General features: G+C 59.0%; 6 protein-coding genes across 6 annotated transcripts; 4 read left to right on the top strand and 2 right to left on the bottom strand.

The window, feature by feature from the left end:
* Positions 1-549: 549 nt before the first annotated feature.
* Positions 550-3,707, top strand: BKCO1_1000511 (opt oligopeptide transporter; the record flags this gene model as incomplete). The annotated part of the gene is made up of 11 exons (XM_020269917.1): positions 550-630; positions 687-809; positions 865-1,034; positions 1,090-1,147; positions 1,197-1,320; positions 1,376-1,537; positions 1,590-1,787; positions 1,846-1,936; positions 1,987-2,817; positions 2,893-3,319; positions 3,414-3,707. 11 exons carry the CDS (start codon positions 550-552, stop codon positions 3,705-3,707), a joined length of 2,559 nt encoding a protein of 852 aa, XP_020135181.1.
* A 1,241-nt stretch (positions 3,708-4,948) lies between these two features.
* BKCO1_1000510 (glycosyltransferase family 8 protein) lies at positions 4,949-6,115 on the top strand (the record flags this gene model as incomplete). The annotated part of the gene is made up of 1 exon (XM_020269916.1): positions 4,949-6,115. One exon carries the CDS (start codon positions 4,949-4,951, stop codon positions 6,113-6,115), a length of 1,167 nt encoding a protein of 388 aa, XP_020135180.1.
* Positions 6,116-6,313: 198 nt separating this feature from the next.
* Positions 6,314-6,553, top strand: BKCO1_1000509 (fungal trichothecene efflux pump; the record flags this gene model as incomplete). Its single annotated transcript, XM_020269914.1, has 1 exon — positions 6,314-6,553. One exon carries the CDS (start codon positions 6,314-6,316, stop codon positions 6,551-6,553), a length of 240 nt encoding a protein of 79 aa, XP_020135543.1.
* Positions 6,554-9,520: 2,967 nt separating this feature from the next.
* Positions 9,521-11,248, bottom strand: BKCO1_1000508 (glycoside hydrolase family 15 protein; the record flags this gene model as incomplete). Its single annotated transcript, XM_020269913.1, has 2 exons — positions 9,521-10,866; positions 10,921-11,248. 2 exons carry the CDS (start codon positions 11,246-11,248, stop codon positions 9,521-9,523), a joined length of 1,674 nt encoding a protein of 557 aa, XP_020135544.1.
* A 2,993-nt stretch (positions 11,249-14,241) lies between these two features.
* On the top strand, positions 14,242-16,878 carry BKCO1_1000507 (abc transporter; the record flags this gene model as incomplete). Its single annotated transcript, XM_020269912.1, has 2 exons — positions 14,242-15,583; positions 15,650-16,878. 2 exons carry the CDS (start codon positions 14,242-14,244, stop codon positions 16,876-16,878), a joined length of 2,571 nt encoding a protein of 856 aa, XP_020135549.1.
* A 384-nt stretch (positions 16,879-17,262) lies between these two features.
* On the bottom strand, positions 17,263-18,951 carry BKCO1_1000506 (wd40 repeat-like protein; the record flags this gene model as incomplete). Its single annotated transcript, XM_020269911.1, has 3 exons — positions 17,263-18,116; positions 18,175-18,491; positions 18,701-18,951. The coding sequence occupies 3 exons, from the start codon at positions 18,949-18,951 to the stop codon at positions 17,263-17,265; spliced, it is 1,422 nt and encodes a 473-aa protein (XP_020135550.1).
* Between the last annotated feature and the right edge of the window lie 636 nt (positions 18,952-19,587).

The raw sequence follows: 19,587 nt of genomic DNA, 5'->3' as shown, positions 1-19,587 counted from the left end.
CGGTGCCGACCGTCTTCTCTGGCGTGAGTAACGATCCGGATGCTTTAGAGACGGTCTGAACTTTCTACGGCGTGTTCCGCCCGCATTCGGATCTCACTTCGCTCTTGATGTTTCTCAAGTCAGCTTCAAGCAACAAGATAGGATGTGTCATGCATGTATCGTTTGCCAATGTCTTGTAGTCGAGGTTCCGTGCAAGGTTCTGGGGTGTGGGTCTTATCGCACCATTTGGCTTCAATATTGCAGAGGAAGCACACCGTTCACTCCCTTGCAGTTTTCCGCTTGGTCTCTGGGGGAGACCAATGCGACCTGCCACATCCGGCCAGATTATCTACACCGTTGCCGTTCATACGTCCCACTGCCCAGAGACAGGGCTGCGGATGGGTGAAGACCTCGCCACGCTGATAGGGTGCTTGGCCGCGCAGTCTGGGGAACCGATATCCGTGCATACCGAGACCATCTCGCATATATAACTGGTGGCCCGGTCTGCAAGCACAAATTTTACCTTTTCGAGACACCGTCCACCCGCCTCCAGACCGACACTACATCCACATGGCGATCGCAGGTGAGAAAGAAGACAATGCGCGGGGCTCCGGCGCTCCTACATACGAGGTGAAGGGAAAAGACGGACTTGTACGCTCCTTGCCCCTAATCTCTACTTGTGCGCCCGAAAGCCTTACACTGAACAGCTCACGGCCACAGCAGTAGAGGTCGACTCCAGCCAGTTCGAGGCCGACCTCAACATCAGCGGGGATGACTTGGCAGTCGCCGAAGAGTACGCCAAAACACTGAATTTGGAAGATGTACGAAAGGTGCGTAAGGGTCCTGCTTGCGGCTTCGCGATCGCGATTACTCAGAGCGGTGCAGATCCTCGAACATGTCATCAAAATCCATGAAAACGATCAAAACTTCCCCATCGCCGTGCTCGAGAAGATGGAGGAGTTCCTCAGCAACGAGGACGTTCTCTCCAATCCCGAGGCGCACGAGAAGCTCATCCACGAAATGAAAATCGAGGCGGCTCTGATCTACAACAATAGGTTGGTTGTGTCGTCGCTACAAAGGATCGTTAGAGTTATTCCTAATCTTGGCTAGTCCTTACGCCGAGGTCCGTGCCGTGGTCGACAACACGGACGATCCGTCCATTCCCAGCGTAAGCACCGCCACCAAAGACCCTGACGTTTCCTACTGACATAACACAGTCCACGATTCGTGCTTGGACCATTGGACTCCTGTTCGTCATTGCAGGTGCCTTTATCAACCAGCTGTTCAATATCCGTCAGCCCACCATCAATGTCGAGGCCAATGTTGCTCAGCTGCTTGCCTGTTAGTAATCCTTAGACATTTCGGCTCGCTCACTAATCCAACTGGTACACTACAGTTCCACTTGGTAAAGCCTGGGAGAAACTGATGCCTGATTGGCGATTCTCCCTTTTTGGCAACGAAATCAGTCTGAACCCCGGCCGTTTCTCGAAGAAGGAGCACATGCTCATCACCATCATGGCAAATGTGGGCTTCAATGTTCCTTACACAAATTACATAGGTAGGCACAAACCAGCAGCCATTCTTCGTTCTGTCATAATAATAACCGTCAGTCTGGACCCAATACCTGCCCAAGTTCTTCAACCAGTCCTACTCCGGAAACTTTCTATATCAGATCCTCATCGCGTTGGGTACAAATTACATCGGCTATGGTGTTGCCGGAATTTGCAGACGATTCTTAGTCTACCCAGCCCATTGTGTTTGGCCATCCTCTCTAGTCACCATTGCCTTGAACGCCTCGTTCCATGAAGGTCAGCTTTGTCCACGTTCTCGGAGGAAAAGAAACCCCTTACTGAAGCGAGTTCACAGATAAGGACACCCCAGTAATCGGCCCGTTAAAGCGTATGTTCACGACCTCTCGCCTACGATGCTTTCTCTTTTGTTTCGTCGGCATGTTCTGGTGAGTAATCCGGCCATGATCCAATATCCTTAGCAGCTCACCCTCCATAGCTATTTTTGGTTCCCCAACTACATCTTCCAGGCCCTAAGCTACTTCAACTGGATGACTTGGATTGCCCCCAACAATGTCAATCTCAGCGCCGTCACCGGCATGGTGAACGGCCTCGGCATCAATCCCATCCCAACCTTTGACTGGAATACTCTGCTTTTCCTGGAGGGAAACTCACCGTTGGTGCTTCCATTCTTCTACTGGGCCAACCAGCTGGTCGGAATGCTCGCGACAGTCCCAGTCATCCTCGGCATCTGGTATTCCAACATCTACAACACGGGTTACCTGCCCATCAACTCCAACCGCGTGTTCGACAACATGGGCCAGGAATACAACATCAGCCGGGCCATCGATTCACGCGGCATGTTTGACGCCAGCAAATACGAGAACTACTCGCCGGCATACCTCGCGGCCTCCAATCTTCTAGTCTATTTCTCCTTCTTCGCCATCTACGCAGCCACCATAACCTACGCCTACCTCTGGCATCGCCATGAGATCTGGATGGGCTTGAAGGGCATGTTTAAGCGTGGAGAGAAGACTGCGTACCAAGACGTTCACAACAGGCTCATGTCGGTGTATCCAGAAGTATCCGAATGGTGGTACCTCGCCGTACTCCTCGTCGCCATCGGCTGCTCGATCGGGGGTGTGGCTGGATGGGAGACGTACACGAGCCCCGGTGTTGTGTTCTACGGTCTCGCTCTCTGCCTGGTCTTCGTCATCCCCGTTGGCCTGATCTACGCCATCACAGGGCTGGAAGTGACGTTGAACGTCATCGCCGAATTCATCGGGGGGTCATGGGTCGCCGGCAACGCTCTGGCCATGAACTACTTCAAGTCTTACGGGCAAGTAACATCGACACCAGCCTCTCAACCCAACTACCACCGCTGACAACCACACCAAACCCCCAGCTACGTGACCTGCTCCCACGCCCTCCGCTTCTGCAACGACCTCAAGCTCGCCCACTACGTAAAGGTGCCACCCCGCCACACCTTCTGGGCGCAAATCGTCGGCACCTTCGTCTCGAGCTTCGTCTGCACGGCCGTCATGAACTTCCAGATGAACAACATCCCGCGGGTCTGCGAGTCCGACCAAGCCAACCACTTCACCTGCCCGGGCATCAACACCTTCTTCACGGCCGCCGTCCTCTGGGGCACCATCGGGCCGATCAAGGTCTTCGGCCGCGGCGGCCAGTACACCTGGCTGCTCCTCGGCTTCCCCATCGGGCTCCTCTTCCCCGTGCTCGCCTACTACGCGCGCAAGAAGTTCCCCAAAGCCCGCTGGCTGCGCTTCGTGCATCCGGTGTGCGTGTTCAACGGGCCGATATCGTGGGCGCCGGTACGTCCCTCCTCCCTCCCTCCCTCCCTCCTTCCCTCCTCCCTCTTCTCGCCCGAGTGACGGAACACTGACATGCAATACCCCGCGTCATTAGTACAACGTCTCGTACCTCTGGCCCACCGTCCCCGTATCCTGGCTCTCGCACATCTACCTCAAGACGCGCCACACGGGCTTCTGGGCGAAATACAACTACGTCGTGTCCGCCGCGTTTTCCGCCGCCATCGCCATCGCCGCCATTGTCATCTTCTTCGCGCTGCAGTGGTCGAGCGTCGAGATTGATTGGTGGGGGAATAGCGTTTCGTTTAGGGGGTGCGAGGGCGATGCGTGTACGGCGTATACGTTGGTGGAGGGGGAGTACTTTGGGGCGAGGTTGGGGGAGTTTAGTTGAGGGTGGTGGTGGTGGTGGTGGCGGCGGCTGTACCGCTGTGAACCTATTGATCATGAGACCGAAACTAGTGCTAAACCAGCAGTTTGTCAATGATGGGACAGAGATAATCACTTCTATGAAAGGACAAGGATACAAGTATTACGAGCTATGCGTTCATACTGGACTAACTTCGGACGAGGGATTTCCGTAGTGAATCGGGTCCGACGTCCAGTACAAGCCTACGCGGCTGTAGATGTTCTCTTGTTTGAGAAGGAGTAGGCCGCGATAATGAAGGTGTCCATCCTCGTAACATGCTGTTTGCAACGAGGAAAGGTTCGTGGGCGCTGATGACGGCTTTTGGTTTCTCCAAAAATCTTTGGGTAGGGCTTTACAATAACTCAGCAGCCAAATAAGCCTCTCAAGTTCCGCAAATACACCTTCCGGAGACTACAGTCCCTAAAATGGTTGCGAGACCCTCGAGAGCGGGTGGCCGGTCGGACAATTTCGTAAGTTCCAGTTTGACGTAGTCCGCTACAATGTCGAGCCAGGTGACGAAAATGTCTTCAAGCGGACTGGACGGTACAGCTTCTGCAAGCGGAAGCACTTGACACCGGATCTCTGTAGGTCTTCGCACAGACGTAACCGCCAGGCGCTTTCATATCCTGAAGGTTCATTCCAGCGCATTGTGTGCACGGCAAACCGGATTTGCCGACTTTGATAGGCTCGTTCGTAGCGTCATGGAATGAACAGGCTTTGGGTGGTGCTGATTTGCCGCCATCGCTGCTCGCGACCTTACGTACCGAATGTTTGTTGGATTGACTTGCTGACCCATTCCATAAGATTATTCTATGCGCCGAGGAAAGGGTTTATTACACACAATTGACTAGCGAAAAGTCCACCAATTGGCAATCCATATGAGAGCTCTTGAGGGATCGGATGTGCATACTCGAGTGTCGGCACATATTCTGCTGCCTTGGCCTCGGCAAGAAGCCTAGTCTGTTGATGCTCTGGTGTTGTATGTGATGTGAAAGATGAGATGATGTTCGAATGTTCTCTGCCGCCCTTTGACACTCAACGGGACCCAATGAAGGACTACCATGCCCAACAGATACACTACTCCCAATCAGAAATTGAACCGCAGCAACGCAGGGGTGATTCTAAACAATGGATTTTTACGTCAAAAATCATAAACTCTGGACTTATACCTGCCTGTTGCTAGACCGTCCTCACGACTCCAACAAAAGAATACCACGACACGAGCCATGATGTGGACCGCGGATGGAGTGCGGATTCTCATAACCACATCGGCCACCATAGCCATGATAACCCTAGTCTGCACCCTCTGGGCCCTTTGCGACCTCCACCCACGTTCCAGCGCGCCGCAAACCCACTACGCCACCCGCCCCATCAACACCTCTCGCCCACTCCAAGCCGACAGGGTCTTCGCCACCTTCCTCACCTCCCTCAGCGATGACGCCAACCGTGAAACCGACGACAACTACTTCACCGCCGCGCGCATACTGACGTACCAAATGCTGCACGCGCCCGAGACGCGCCTGCGCAACCCCGTCCCCTTCGTCGTGTTTGTCGCGAGCTCGGTGTCCGTCTACAAGCGCGAGCGGCTGGAACGCGACGGGGCGACGGTCATCGAGCTCGCGGGGCTGACGGCCGACTGGCTCGAGCCGGGAGACTCGCGGTGGTCGGACGTGATGACGAAGGTGCGGATGTGGGAGATGGACCAGTTCGGGCTGATCGCCTTCATCGACGCCGACACGGTGCTGCTGCAGCCGGTGGACGGCCTGTTCACGGACGCGGCGGTGCGGGAGTGCAAGACGGGGGAGCAGTACCCACCCGTGGCGGCGGCGGCGGCGGCGGCGAGGACCGACGTCAGGGGGCGGACGTCGAGGGCGGCGGAAGCAGCAGCAGCAGCAGCAGCGCCACCGACATACACGACGGCGGCGGGGGTGGTCCTCCCGCTCGCGGCGCCGCAGCCCGCGTCGTACGTGATGGCGGCCATCACGCAGATCAGCCAGGACCACGACTTCCCGCCCGTCCGCCGGGGCAAGGACGTGCCGAACCCGACGTACTTCAACGCCGGGCTGATGGTGTTTCGGCCGTCGCGCGCCATGTTCGCCTACTACCGCTCGTTTCTGGACATCCCGGGCATCTTCGACCCCGCGCTGCCCGAGCAGGGGCTGTTGAACTACGCGCACCAGCACGACGGCGACATGATGTGGACCAAGCTGGATCCGGTGTGGAATACGCAGTATCCCAGGGTGAACGACATCGACCACGGCGTGCGGATGCTGCATCAAAAGTGGTGGCATAAGCCGCTGGAGGAGGGCATGGCGGAGCTGCTGAGAGCCTGGAGGTGGAAGATGGAGGGTTTCTACGAGGGGCTTGATCGTAGAGCCCAAGACCGCGCCTAGAGCGCGTGTGCGGTAGGCGAGAAGGCAAGTTTTGCTTGGGACGTTTTTCCTTTATTTCTTATGCGGTGCGGAACAGGCGAGGTGATATCGGGTTGCACGAACGAGCGGCAGCACTTGTAGACAAACACGGTATACGGTTATTGACACTTATTTGAGCATTCATACTGAGCCAGCCTTTGGCATCAGAGCACGGCCACCATGTCTGCGCCGACCAAAATCGAAGACTCCCAAAATATCCCCATGACCGCGGACAAGAAGCGTCCGCAAGAGCATGTCGTCGACGCAGAAACCAGCAGCAACGAGAGAAATGTTCACATCCAACATGGGGTCAAGCGCGTCGAGGCCATCAATCAGGCCCGGTCCATGAAAGCTCTCGTCATCACTGCCATCTCGCACGTTCGCTCCCCAATTCAGGAGGATTCCACCGGATTGACCTGACGCAGTATCTACATCTGCTCTTTCGTAAACTCGCAGCAGCAGCAAATCGCCGGGAACTTGGGCGTATACGTCACTTCCAGCTTCATGCTCCCCACCGCCAAAATCATCGACATCTGGGGACGCGTCGGAGGCTTCATCATCATGACCCGGTCATGACGGTGGCGTGCAGGAATGTCGAGACCTATGCCGCTGCCCAAGTCTTTTACTGGGTGGGCTACAACCGCATGGGCTATATCATCAACGTGTTTCTGGCGGACATGACTTCGCTCCGGAACCGCATGATGCTGTACGGCCTCAACTCGACGCCGTTAATTGCCAATTTCTTCGCCGGCCCAGCTTGTCAATATATAAAACAAACAAGAATTTTGCTCATTAACAACCTCGATGCGATGGTGGTGTAGTTGGTTTATCACGTCAGTCTAACAGAAGGCCTCCTCTGATATTATCGAATGTATCATGAGCCACTGGTCCACTGAAGGTCCCGAGTTCAAACCTCGGCCGTCGTATTTCTTTTTGGCTTTTGATGATTAGGAAACACGCCAAATCAACACTCGGCTTTTCCTTTTACCGCAGTGCAAAGAAAATTTTTCTCTACATTAGTTGGTCCAAGCGCCTTACTTCAAGTATTTCGGGCCGCCAAAGTGACTTGATTATTATTACCCTCAATTTATGCAATGGTATTCCGACAAATCTTGAGTCCCTGCATAGTGTTTTACAGCACTTTCGCGGTTGAACCATTGTTTTGGCGTCCGTTGCTTGAGCTGAAGGTTGTCGAATGGCATGTCGAATTCTGTTAACGAGGAAATACTATGTTTGCAGCTCTCCAACGCCCAGGACAGTCTGTCTCACCCACTTCTTCAGTGATATGTGTTGTATTTGCATTGCAAGATTTGAAGTTGTACGCTTTTTGCACCCAGGATTGGACCCACGATTACCCATGGAAGCTATCTAGATGCGAAGAAATGCAGATGTTCCACGATATGTTTGTCGACAACACAGCATACTCGAAGAAAGACGCTTGAGCGAGTATGCCCATGGAGCAATATTCGGGTTTAATCCGTTGCCCGCACATTCACGTCGGGTAGCCGTAGTATCTGAGTTATCCATACAACATACACGCCTGTTAGTCGTACGCATAGTCGGAAAAACACTAGCTAAGTGGCATCCCGCTTGGGTAAGGGGTCGTAGTAGGGACAGATACCCAGGCCTAAGAGAATATGTGATGATTACCTGGAAACAGATTTGATACCGTTTGTGCAGTCGCCGAGGAATTTATTTTTTTTCTCGTTGGAAATCTCGAAACGTCTTCCGAAGGGATCAGTACTTTCTCAAACCCAATCTCGAAGAATGCACATGGGCGCAATTGGCCACTGACAAACCAGAGAGAAGACGGCTCTCCAGCGTCGAAGCATGCGTGCAGATCACCCGCCGATGCGCAGTGATCCCCATGATTTTCACATGCGAAAAATCGCCTCAATCTATCCAAACCACACCAAACCACACCACACCCTCTTTCATCGATTCCCCCGCACACCAACCCCGGATCAATTCCCCGTACATAACCGCTGACGCACCCCGCGCGCCTGCCACCCCCTCAACTCCACCAACCAAAGACCGTTCCTTCCTCACCACCACTCCTACCGACAAGCGCGCTGCCGTGATCAGACCACCCCAGCGAACCACCCATCAAAGATCACGCCCCCTTCTACAACGAAAAGCACGGCAGCCATGGCGCATTTCAACGCCCTTATTCACGATCCAGTCAAAACCTCCCTTACCTGCAGAAAGATTGAACCGAGCCGAACCGCGACCGAGAAGCACGCAGGCTGAGGCAGAAAAGAAGGAAGATAAAGAAGTGTTGGGAAACGATTGCTTCGCTGCGGTTGGTAGGTGCGCAAGTGCATGCAAAGACTCTCTCCAACAGAAACGGCACAAAAACACCAACACCATCATCACCACCATCATCGTCATCGCTGTCACGCGTCCGGTCTAGCCACGCATATACAGGGGCGTCATTCGTTACTTGGCGACACCATGCACAGCGCGGGGAGAGAGAGGGGGCGCTGATGCTAGATAAGCGATGATGAACAAGAAACAACGGCGCGCGCGCTGGCGCCAACGAGCCGCCGCGATAAGGAAAGGCAATGATGCTAAGAACGTCATAATCACAAGCGTCGGAGAGGAATGCGAGGACCTTTAAAGAGAGGGGGAGGGGCATGCGAAGGAACTACAAGAGAGAGAGAGAGCCTGCAAACAGGAAAGAATGAAAAAGGGACAGGTGAGACCACACCCCCCATCCCCCGCAACGACACTCCAAGCACCAGCCAGCCAACAAGAACCAACAGAGTCAACGAGTAGCAGACTGGAAAACTCCCGAAAGACTGAATTCGTAAAACTACGTACATACATACCCCGGACCGTACGCCGTCCGTTCCGTTCTGGCCCAAACGCCACGCCACACCGTCCCAGCTCGCGCGACGGACGGAGATGCGCATCGTCATCTGAAGATGGATCTACCTTAGGTCGGACGGGCGGCATCTGCCCCGCCCGTCCTGCCGCTGCCGCTGCCGCCGCCGCCGCCGCCGTCGCCCGCTCTGGCCTCACTCTGGCCTTGAGCCGTGTCATCTCCGCTCTCCGCATTCCTCCCTCATCCCAACCTCAATCTCTACCGTTTCTTGCTTGCGCTCTTTCAAGCTCACTCACCCTCTCGCGGTAATCAATCTAAAAACCTCCCAAGTAAGAGACATGATGATGAAAAAAGATCAAGGAAACAGGAGAAACGAATCCGCTATGCATCGATCATTCGATCAGTCAATGCCACCCCGACCCAACCTACTTCGAATCTCATCTCATCTCGTCTAACATTCCACAACCCGACCCGACAATCTTTATGACAAGAAAGAAAGAAAAAAAAAAAGAGGAAGAGAAGAAGACGGAGCAAGGCCTACAACGACGACAAGAACAGCTTTACGCCACCCTCCTCCTCGCCCACAGCGCCTGCAAAAACGCGCCATAGCTCCACGTCAAATCCTCGGCACCACGCTCGTATCCGGTCCAGCGATCGAACTGCTCGCTGAGCGACCCGTCGCTGCTCGCATGCCTGCGGATGACGGCGAGGAAACCGTCGCCCAGGGTCTTCAGCCGGCCTTGGGCCGTCTCGACGACGCCGGTTCCATCACCGGCTTCGTACTTCTTGCGGTCCCACGACAGCGGGCAGTCAGACGACGAAGAAGGGCAGACGAGACCGCGCCAGAAGTCCCAGCCCGTCTCGCTCACCTCGACGGCGGCGGTCCGGTTGACGGCGTCGGCGGTGCGGAACAGGATCTCGGCGACGCTAGCGGTGCACAGGAACCACGGGTTGCCGGCGCCCGGGTGCGGCGCGGCGTAGCCGTCGTACGCGTCTTCCGGGTAGCGGCCGACGCCGGCCGGGCGGAGGGGATCCTGTTCGTTGGCGGCGAAGTCGTCGGCCTCGGACGGCTGGGCGTTGATGGGGTAGCGGTCGCGCTGGTCCTTGACGAACTTCATGAGGGTGATGAGCACCGCGTCGTCGTGCGGCGGGTACACGGCCGGGTCCGGGTAGGCGGGGTCGACGGCGTCGGTGCCGTGCAGGCTGCCCAGCAGGACGCTGCAGTCCATGCCGGAACGCTGGTGCTCGGCCTCGGAGCCGCGCGTGGCGCGGATGTAGCCGCCGCGAGGGTCCCAGAAGTCGTTGCGGATCATGGACTCGAGGCGCGCCGCCTGCTCGCGGTAGAAGGCGGCCGCGCCCCCGTCGCCGAAGGCAGATGCCACCTCTGCGCCCTCGCGCAGCGCGCGGAGCTGCGCCTGCGCCGTGAAGAAGTGGCGGCCGCGCACCTCCTCCCACACGTCGAAGCCAGACTCGGCCCAGTGCCGCGCCACGTATTCCAGGTCCGCCTTGATGATGCTGCGCGCCGGCAGCTCGGAGTTGTACAGCCGTCCAAACAAGTCTTCGGAGGACGCGGCCGTGCGCGAATCCCACACCCCCGGGTTGCTCTCGTTGTATGCGCGCATGAACTTCATGAGCGCCGTCGCCCGCAGCGCCGGACCGTCGCGTTGGGGACGGCCCCAGTTGGAGGTGAAGGGCGACCCATCGACCTCGAACTTGGGCTCGCCGAGCCCATCTAGGTTGGGCCACGAGAAGTCGCCCGAGGGGTTGGGCGTGTGCTGTATCTTCTGGGAGATGGACGCGTACGATTCAAGGGTCGGCAGCAGGATGGTACGCGCGAGTTCTGAGGAGGGGTCGGCGACGTACAGGTCCACGACCGTGGCCATGGTTATGCCGGCGTCACGCACCCCTAGCAGCGCACCCAGTCAGTCGAGTTGTTCACAAGTGCGGGGCAGCTACTGACATTGGTAATAGTAGTTTGGATGTTTCTTGGACGGACTGGCGATCACTGTGCCAGGCGCGGCGTGTTGGGCATTCCGGCCGCTTGGGGCAATGTTGGCCAGCAACCTGTCGACGGCGATGTCTTCCTCCTGGTCCAGCCATGTGTCGAGGCTTTTTCTGGCGGCGGGGAGGAGGCCAATCTGGTCGGACAGGGCGTGTGCCTTCTCTTGGAGCAGGTCCGCGAGGGCGGCGCCTTGCAGCGGGGCCTGGTGGTCGAGCACGGCGGGGATGACGAAGGCATCGGCGCATAGCAGCAGGGCTGCGCCGGAAAGAGAGAGGCGAGCAAACATGACGACGTGAAGGAAGCGCGCTAGAGGGTATCACCGGCGGTCATCAAACGAGGAAGAGTTCAAGCAACTGGAGATGTCTCAGAGGGAGGACGGGAAGGATAAAGAGGGCGGCGGGGCCTTAGGGGAATGGGGGCAAAGAAGAGCAGCCCGGGCGGCGCAGGCTCACGGCGACGAAGGCGCGCCTGGCGGGTGAGGGCGGCCTAGTGTGGGCGGCCATGACTGCTGCGGGCAGAGTCGCGATGCGCTCGTGGCAGGTTCTGTCTCGCAGGTGCCGGGTGCACCGCCATTGTCCCGATCCAGTCAGCGCGGCGCGAGCGTGGGCCGACGAGTGAGAAGGCGCGGTTCGGCGGTCGGGTTACGGACCTCGGACGGGTGTCTGAGCTGGAGCTGAAAGAATGACGAGAGGTCGCGGGCCTGACGTGGGCGCATGACAGACAAAGAAACGGTCGCGGGGCCGTGGCGAACCAGTTCGCGCGTCATCGCCCCAGTCACATGCGCTCGCCCGGCTGCCGTTCCTGCAGCAAGAGCCGCCGGCCGGGCTGGATTTGACCTCGCCCGCCAGCCTGGCAGCGCAGCGCGCGCAGCAAAAGTCAGCATACATGCGTGCGCAGCTCGAGGCCTGCCGCGCTGAATCCGAGCACCACCGCGTATTCCGGCCCGCGGGTTGCCCCTGGAGCCTCCTGTCCTCCTGTCCTCACCGATCCTTCAGGCGGCACTCACGCGGACTGGTCTGTGACGTAAGCGGTGCACGCGACGCTCCGGTCCAGCCAGCCAGACATTGCGGGGCCACATGGGCAAAAACCTGGGGAAGCCAGCCGGCCTAACGGCTTTGGCAAAGACGACGGGTCACTTCGGGGAGATCAGGACCAACGCGACCGCGGGGTCTTGTCCGACAACGACTCTCGGCCTGCCATTCAAGGCACGACAGCGCATAGCAAAGAGGTCGGCCACGATGCTGCCCACACTAGCCCCGCGATGCGCCGCTGCACCGCCGGGGTTCGCGCGCCTGCGATTCGCCGGCTTCCGTCAGGAGACGTTTGGCGGCGGCCACCGGTGGCGCAACGGCCAGCCTGCGGTCCGCAGTCGCACGTCTCGCGACTTGCCCACCAGCCAGTCGTCGTGCGTCTTCGAGTTGCATGTGATTTTCGAACTGCCGAACCCTCTCCGTTGCAACCGCCCAGAGAACCCGCCGCCGGCTTCAGACATTTTACCAGCTACGTGCAGCCGCGGAACTATCCTGCCCTTCCGACTGGATGTCACCGCTAGGTAGGAAAACAAAAAGCGGGTAGATCCATACTGGTGCGGCCCGACCGTAGGGTCCAGGCACGTCTCAGGCTGACGTGAATGGTACGGTTTGACATGTGAAAGTTGGCATTCCTGGTCCCTGAGAAGGGTGCCCCTATCAGTATTCTTCCGCATTTAGAACCCGACAGGAGAGACGGCACACCTTGCAGCTCGGCGGCATAATCAGAAGCATGGGGCAGAGCATAGACGTCTTGATTCGAGCCAGAGATATGCAAGATAAGACGATCAGGTACGCGGTTGGCCCGCTAAGCCCTGCGGAACTGAAAAGAATCTCCCCGACCCAGACAGAGCCAACGACAAACCTGAGCGAACCGAATGCTTCTGCCTGGACACATGGCCCATGCCGTAGCATCATGTCGCAACACTGGCAGCTTGTCGTCATGACAAATGCACCAGCATACAACCATCCCATCGAGTTCCTGATCGGGAAACCCTAGCTCCTGACTGTGCCTCCCGCTCCGTCTTCGGGAACACCAGAGACCGTATTTGGTTAGTCGCCCCGTGAAGTGTCGTAAGTCTGGAGACGGCGGCCCCCTACGGAGTACCTAGACGTAGAAGAATTTGAAGGAACCGTAAGCACGCAACTGCGTGTTCGGAAGCCACCCGTACCACACGTGCATGCAACGCGACATCTCGCAACCAGACTTCACACCGCAGCCCGCAGCCATCGAAGCTAACGTCTTGACCGGTAACGATGCGGTCAACGTCCGAGTCCACGTGCCTTTCATAAAGTCTTCTCTTCTTTCCATGCACATGCTTCCATCGCCACACCGTGCAGCTCGTGACCATCACGTTCCCACTTCGCCAAGCCTGGCGAGCACAGTACCTCCATCCGCCACTGCACTCCTGCGCAAACCCAAGGCGTCATCCTCCCTCACAAACATCGCCACACCACACCATCACCCCGTCTCCAGACCTGCACCCCACCCTCACAACTTCCCCCTCACCACCCCCGCCCGCCTTGCTCCTCCCTCTCCTCCACCGCCTCCATCCTCGACGACATAGCCATGCGCCACCGGATTCAATCCGCCATTCGCCGCCGGTGGCAGCGGGAACGGCGGCCTGTGCAGTGTCGGTGAAAAAAACACCGGGTGTCTGACCGCAGCGTCGTAGTGCTGCGTGATCGGCGTGTGCAGTAATCTGGGGTGGAGGACGGGCTGTTGCTGCTGCTGGGGTGGCATAGTTCCAGGTCGAGGCGCGAAAGCGGGGTGGGGAGCTGGTGCGGGCGTCGTCGATGTTGACGTGAGGAAAGGCGGCATGGCTTCGATCTGGGAGCGCGGCGGTGGTTGTAGGGTTCGACTTCGAGTCTGGGTTTGCGGCGGCGTCGTCGTCGGAGGGAACGAGGGTTCGCCGGGTGCGTACGCAGAGGAAGTTTGGCGTGCTTGTTGGCGCAATGGCGCGGGCAGTAGTTGCGTTTGGCTGGGAGACGGGAGCTGGGAGGGCGGTTAGTCGCGCGATGCGGATGCGATTGATGCACACGCACTTTTGGCCGCGAGGGCTGCAGGGCGGGGAGCATTATTGCGTCGTAGGTGTAGGTCGTAGGTGTTTTTGCGGGGAAGGGAAGATGACGGTGACGGCATTCCCGCGCGACGCGCCCGCACCGCGCCTCAACCGCCGGGCCGACGCCGCGCCACGGAAAAGTCGACGAACTGCGGTGCGAAGCTGTCAGGCCCATCACCGCCCTCGAGATGCGCTTCCTCTCCGCGCGACGCGCCCTGCCGACAGCGCTGCGTCAGTACGCAACATACTCGCGTAGCCCGCTGATCCGCATCAAGAATGCGACCTTCTACCGCAACCATCCAGGCTCGCACAGCGATGAATCACCGAACCCACCGCTGTACCCGGGCCTCAACTTTACTCTCCCCGCCAAGTCGAGACCCAACCAGCATTGGGCCATCCTGAGCCCGAATTCCGCCAACCGCACCGCCTTTCTGCAGATTCTGCGCGGCCAGCACATCAGCATCCCGCCCTCCGCCCGTTCCTACCCCTACCTGCTCGCCGATGAGGTCGCGAAGAAGGACCCCCGCCTGCGCAATCCCCACAATGCGATCCAGTACGTCGGCTTCGACGCCGAGCGTGGCGGCCTCCCGGGCGGCGCCAGCACCAAGGGCGCCTACATGAGCGCGCGCTATGAGAGCATGCGTGAGGTGACGGACTGGAGTGTGCGCGACTACCTGCTGGGCAAGACGGAGCTGAATGCGGACGAGAGCCTGGCGGTGCGGCCACCGGCGGACATGGTCGAGCGCGTCATGGATGACCTCAACCTAGAGGCGCTGCAGGACATGCCCGTCAGCCACCTGAGCAACGGGCAGACACGCCGCGCCCGCATCGCCAAGGCCTTGCTGGCCCGCCCGGAGCTGCTTCTGCTGGACGCCCCGTTCATGGGCCTGGATCCCGTCAGCCTGGAGTACCTGTCCGACCTGCTGCATCGCATGGCCGAGGCCCGCGAGCCGCGGCTGGTGCTCTCGCTGCGGCCGCAGGACGTCATTCCCGAGTGGATCACGCACTTCGTCGTCGCCGGCGCCCATCCCAAGGCCAGCGTGATGGGTGACCGCCAGGAGATCTTCGAATTCCTGAGCGAACATTACAAGCGGACCAACGAGACCGATTTCGAGTTCCGTACCGCGTATTGGAAGATGACCGGCAAGAACCCGCAACTGACCTGCAAGTTCCACGGAGAACGTGTGGTGGACGTCCTCGATGAACAAGCAGACGAGATCGTGGCGCTCTACGACATTGCTCGGAAGATGGACGCCAAGGGCGACTTTGATGTTCTCGCTACAAACCCAGAGGCTGCGGATGTCCGTGCTAAGCTCAGACGACCGGTGGCCACCAATCCCGATGCTCACACAAGAGATGGCATATCTTATTACGACACCAAAAGATATTTACCAGGAGAGACTATAATAGAGATGAAAGGTGTACAGATCAAGTATAACGATAGCGAAAATCCTGTCCTAGGAGATTGGAGGGGTGGTCTGTATTGGGAGGTAAGAAGAGGGCAGCGTTGGGGAGTGTTTGGACCAAACGGTAGGTTGTCTCCCAATATCCGTCTGGGCTTTCATCGCCTTGCCGTGTGCTGACATGGTCCTCTAGGCTCGGGCAAAACTACACTACTCTCGCTCATAACGTCCGACCACCCGCAGACCTATTCTGCACCGGTAAAGCTTTTCGGCCGTTCCCGCCTGCCGGAGCTAGGCTCGCCTGGAATATCTATTTTCGAGGTGCAATCCAGAATGGGCCATTCCAGCCCAGAGGTGCACACGTACTTCCCCAAACACCTCTCCGCCCGCCGCGTCCTCGAGTCCGCATGGGCGGACACGCCCCTCTCCAAACCGCGGCTCGACTACGAGGTGGACGAGAAGGTGAACGCGTGCCTGCGCTGGTTCCGCGGCGAGCTGTGTCCGGAGCAGGGCGACACGCTGGACATGCGCGGCGAAACCTTCTGCTCGTCGCGCAAGACCCGGGCGAAGAGCCAGCAGTCGCGCTGGCTCGAGTACACGGCGACGACGCTGCGCGACGAAGAAACGCTGCTGTACCCGTCGCTCGACTGGGCCGACACGCTGCGCTTCGGCGACATGACGTTCAGCGCGCAGCGCGTCGCCCTCTTCCTGCGCGCCATCATCAAGGCGCCCGACCTCGTCATCCTCGACGAGGCCTTCTCCGGCATGGACGAGCTCGCGCGCGACAAGTGCATGCTCTTCCTCAACCACGGCGAGGCCATGACGATGCGGCACCTGACGTCGTCGGAGCGCCCCCGCCTGCGGCCCCACGGCGCCACCTTCAAGCAGTCGACGCTCGCCCAGCTCGGCCGCGTGCGCGTCCCCGGCCTCGCCGCCCACCAGGCCCTCATCGTCGTCGCCCACGCCCGCGACGAGGTCCCCGGCTGCGTCCGCGACTTCATGACCCTCTCCGAGCCCGGCTCCCGCGAGCGCCCCCGCTACGGCCGCCTCGCCGGCCCCATGGCCAGCGACTATCGCCGCTGGGGCGAGGTCTGGGGCATCAAGAACAAGCCCGGCCGCGCGGCTCGCGACGAGGGCTTCGACGCCGTGATGGGGTCCGGCTCGCCGTTTGAGGTGTACTCGAAGTATCTGAATATCATGGAGGGCCTCATAGGGTATGAGGGGGCTCCAACGGGGGCGAAGAAGGGGGGGAGGTGGGCGAAGAAGGAGAGGGAAGAGAATGAGAAGAGGGAGAGGGAAGAGAATGAGAAGAAGGAGAAGGAAGAGGGTGAGGAGAAGGAGGAGGAAGAGAGTGAGGAGAAGGAGGAAGAGAGTGAGGAGAAGGAGAAGAAAGAGAGTGAGAAGAAGGATGGGAGTGAGTAAGAGAATCCAGAGAAAAGACGATGTAGGTTCGAATGCTTCGTGTACCATAGGGGGGGAGGTTGTGCCGAGTTGATTACGGGGTCCAAGTCGTGTTGGAAAGCAATGCGTGGTGAGAATGGAAATAGAACAAAGGAACATATTGTGTGAGGGGCCGAGTGGCAGCAAGACGAAGAGAAGAAAAAAGTAAATATTCTGTATGTATTATAGATTTGGTATCAAACAGGCATAGTACTCGCGAGACCTGAATCTCCAATCGAGAAAAGAAACAAAGCAAAAAAAGAAAATAGAAACTAGAGCTTCTCTCATTATATTGCTAAAGCCTTGTGAAAACATCCATGGTACTGACGTTCCGGCCAGAACCATTCGCCGGACACGCTACACCGATCAAAACACCTCCCACAGGCTAACCTTTCCATCTTTCGAGCCAGCCGCCAGCCAATGCACCGCCGCAGCCCTCTCTTCCCTCCTCGACCGCACCGTCGTCGACTTCCTAGCGGCGGCCCGTCTCGCCGTCCCCTCCCCTTCTACTCCCCCCTCAATCAGCGCACCGACATCTTCCCTCCCCGGGTCTTCATCTCCTCCCTCTCCCCCACCCACGCTCCGATCCGCTGCTGCGGCCCCCGCGTCCACATCCGCAAACGCCACGGCATAACACCCCTCCTTGTGCCACGCCAGCACCGCGACTTCCTTCAAACTGCCAGCAGCATACACGCGCACGCGCCCGTCCCAGCCGGCCGTTGCGAGAACGCGGCCGTCGGAGCGGACGGTGAGGGATTGTTGGCCGGAGTGTTTGGTGTGGTTCGTTTTGGCGGGAGGAACGGGTGCGGGAGGCGAATGTGGTTGGGGCTGGGAGGGAGAGGATGGAGGTTGTTGGGAGGAAAGGAGGGTGGAGAGGAGGGATGGGGGATTTGATGGCGGAGTGGTGGTAGAGGGGGGAGGAGAAGGGTTGACGGGTAGGGCGGTTGTGGCGGTGTGCTTGGCGATGAGGTCGTCGGCGGAGGAGGTGTAGAAGGTGAGAGGGGTTGACAGTTGCTGCGGGGGGGAGGAAGAAGGCGACGGCGCCGAGGAGAGGGACAGGATGGGCTGGGCGTGTGGGTGGCTAGTGTAGATGCGGGACCAGGTGTTGGTGCTGGCGGAGAATGCGTGGATGGCGGCGGCGCCGCTTTCGTAGCCGGTGATGCAATGCAGTGGTCCAGAGGGAGACGGACTGTGCAGAAGGGAGATGGACATGACCATGCCTGTGAGATTGATCAGTACAATGACGCATGCGGGTGGAAGTTTGTTGCGGGGCGGTACCTGTTTTTTGACCGATATTTGGCACTGTGTTCACACGGCGTTCGGTGGGGAGCTGAAAGACGTCTACTTGATCATCTTTCGTGCTCGGCACAGCGATAAGGACGGTGTCGGCGCTCCGAGTGGACGCATCAGATGAGGTGGGTTGCTCAGGGCAGATGGCAAAGGAGCAGAAATTCAGGGTGTTGACGGGGAGAGAATGCAGTAGCCATGGCTGCTTGCGGTCTGCGGCTGTGTCGTCAACGGGCAGCACAGTCGAGAAGTCTTGCTCGTGTGCAGGGCCAAGTTGCCAGACGCGAAGATGGAAGTCGCGTCCATGCCTGTCTCGGATGAACCATCAGCCGAGGCGAATAGCGAGCACTGGCATGCAGGGAAGGTGGAGAGAGATCAAGGGTTTCAAAAGCTCCGAGCGGAAGCTTGGTGGCACGCATTGTTGCTTTTTGGGGAGCTGAATCCAAGGGCGCGGCACGGATCATGCGTGGGCAGCCCGAAAGGGAAATACGGGCCAGGAAGCAGGCAGGAAACTTACGTGACGAGCCCGTCTTCAGCCCAAGTGCCGAAGCCGAGAATGGCGCCGTCGTGGGCGCGCCAGACGGCGACGGCACGCTTGGTCGCGACATTCCAGAGCACGACCCAGCCGTCAGCATCGCCCGTCAGCAGGCGCGAGTTGTGGCGCAGGAAGCGCACGGCGTGGACGTGGGCGGCATGGCCGCGGAGCACATAAGCGGGCTGGGCGGGCGGGCGGCGGTGGTGGTGCTGGAGCTGAGCCGGGTGGGACATAATAATAGCTGGCTGTTGGGTGCGTAGAGTTGGGCTGCGGGCAAGGCGGGACGAGAAGGATCGACGGCGATCGTTTTTTGAGTGGGCGCCTGCGTCCGCAACTTGACAACTCGGAGCGACGCGTGCGCGCAGAACCCTTCCGACTGCTCGCCATCTCCCCGCCCTACCCAGGCCAGCCCGCGGGTGCAATTAAGGTTTGCTGCGACGGCGGGGGAACACAGACTGTTGCAGCCCGTCGCAGCCGCACCCTGGGCCCACCCCGACACCCGACACCCGTTTCGCACGCCCCGCGCCACGTGGACGAGCGCGCCTTCCTTGCTGCCTGAGTGCGCGGCCAGCGGCACAGCGGCGCAGCGGTGGTGTTGAGTCGACCCAGGGCCAAGCCGGCACGGGAGCAGATAGGCCGGGCGCGGCGGGCGCGGCGGGCGCACGTTTCTCTGGCGATCGCAGCCGCGCCAGAGGGTAAGCTGAGGCGAGGCCGACCGACGGCAGTCATCATCATCGTGCATGGCCCCGGCCCAAGACGTCACCCTTTAACGTGCAGCCTGCCCCGGCCGCGAGCGAGCAGCCGCCCGGCAGTCGACTGCCACCCGCTGCAAGGGCTTTGCGAGTTGCCGGTCGAGCTGGCGCGCTTTG

The sequence above is a fragment of the Diplodia corticola genome (genome assembly GCF_001883845.1).
Source record: "Diplodia corticola strain CBS 112549 chromosome Unknown scaffold1, whole genome shotgun sequence".
Classification (NCBI taxonomy): domain Eukaryota; kingdom Fungi; phylum Ascomycota; class Dothideomycetes; order Botryosphaeriales; family Botryosphaeriaceae; genus Diplodia; species Diplodia corticola.
The sequence above is the reverse complement of the archived record's forward strand: the minus strand, read 5'-3'. Positions and strand labels throughout refer to the sequence as shown.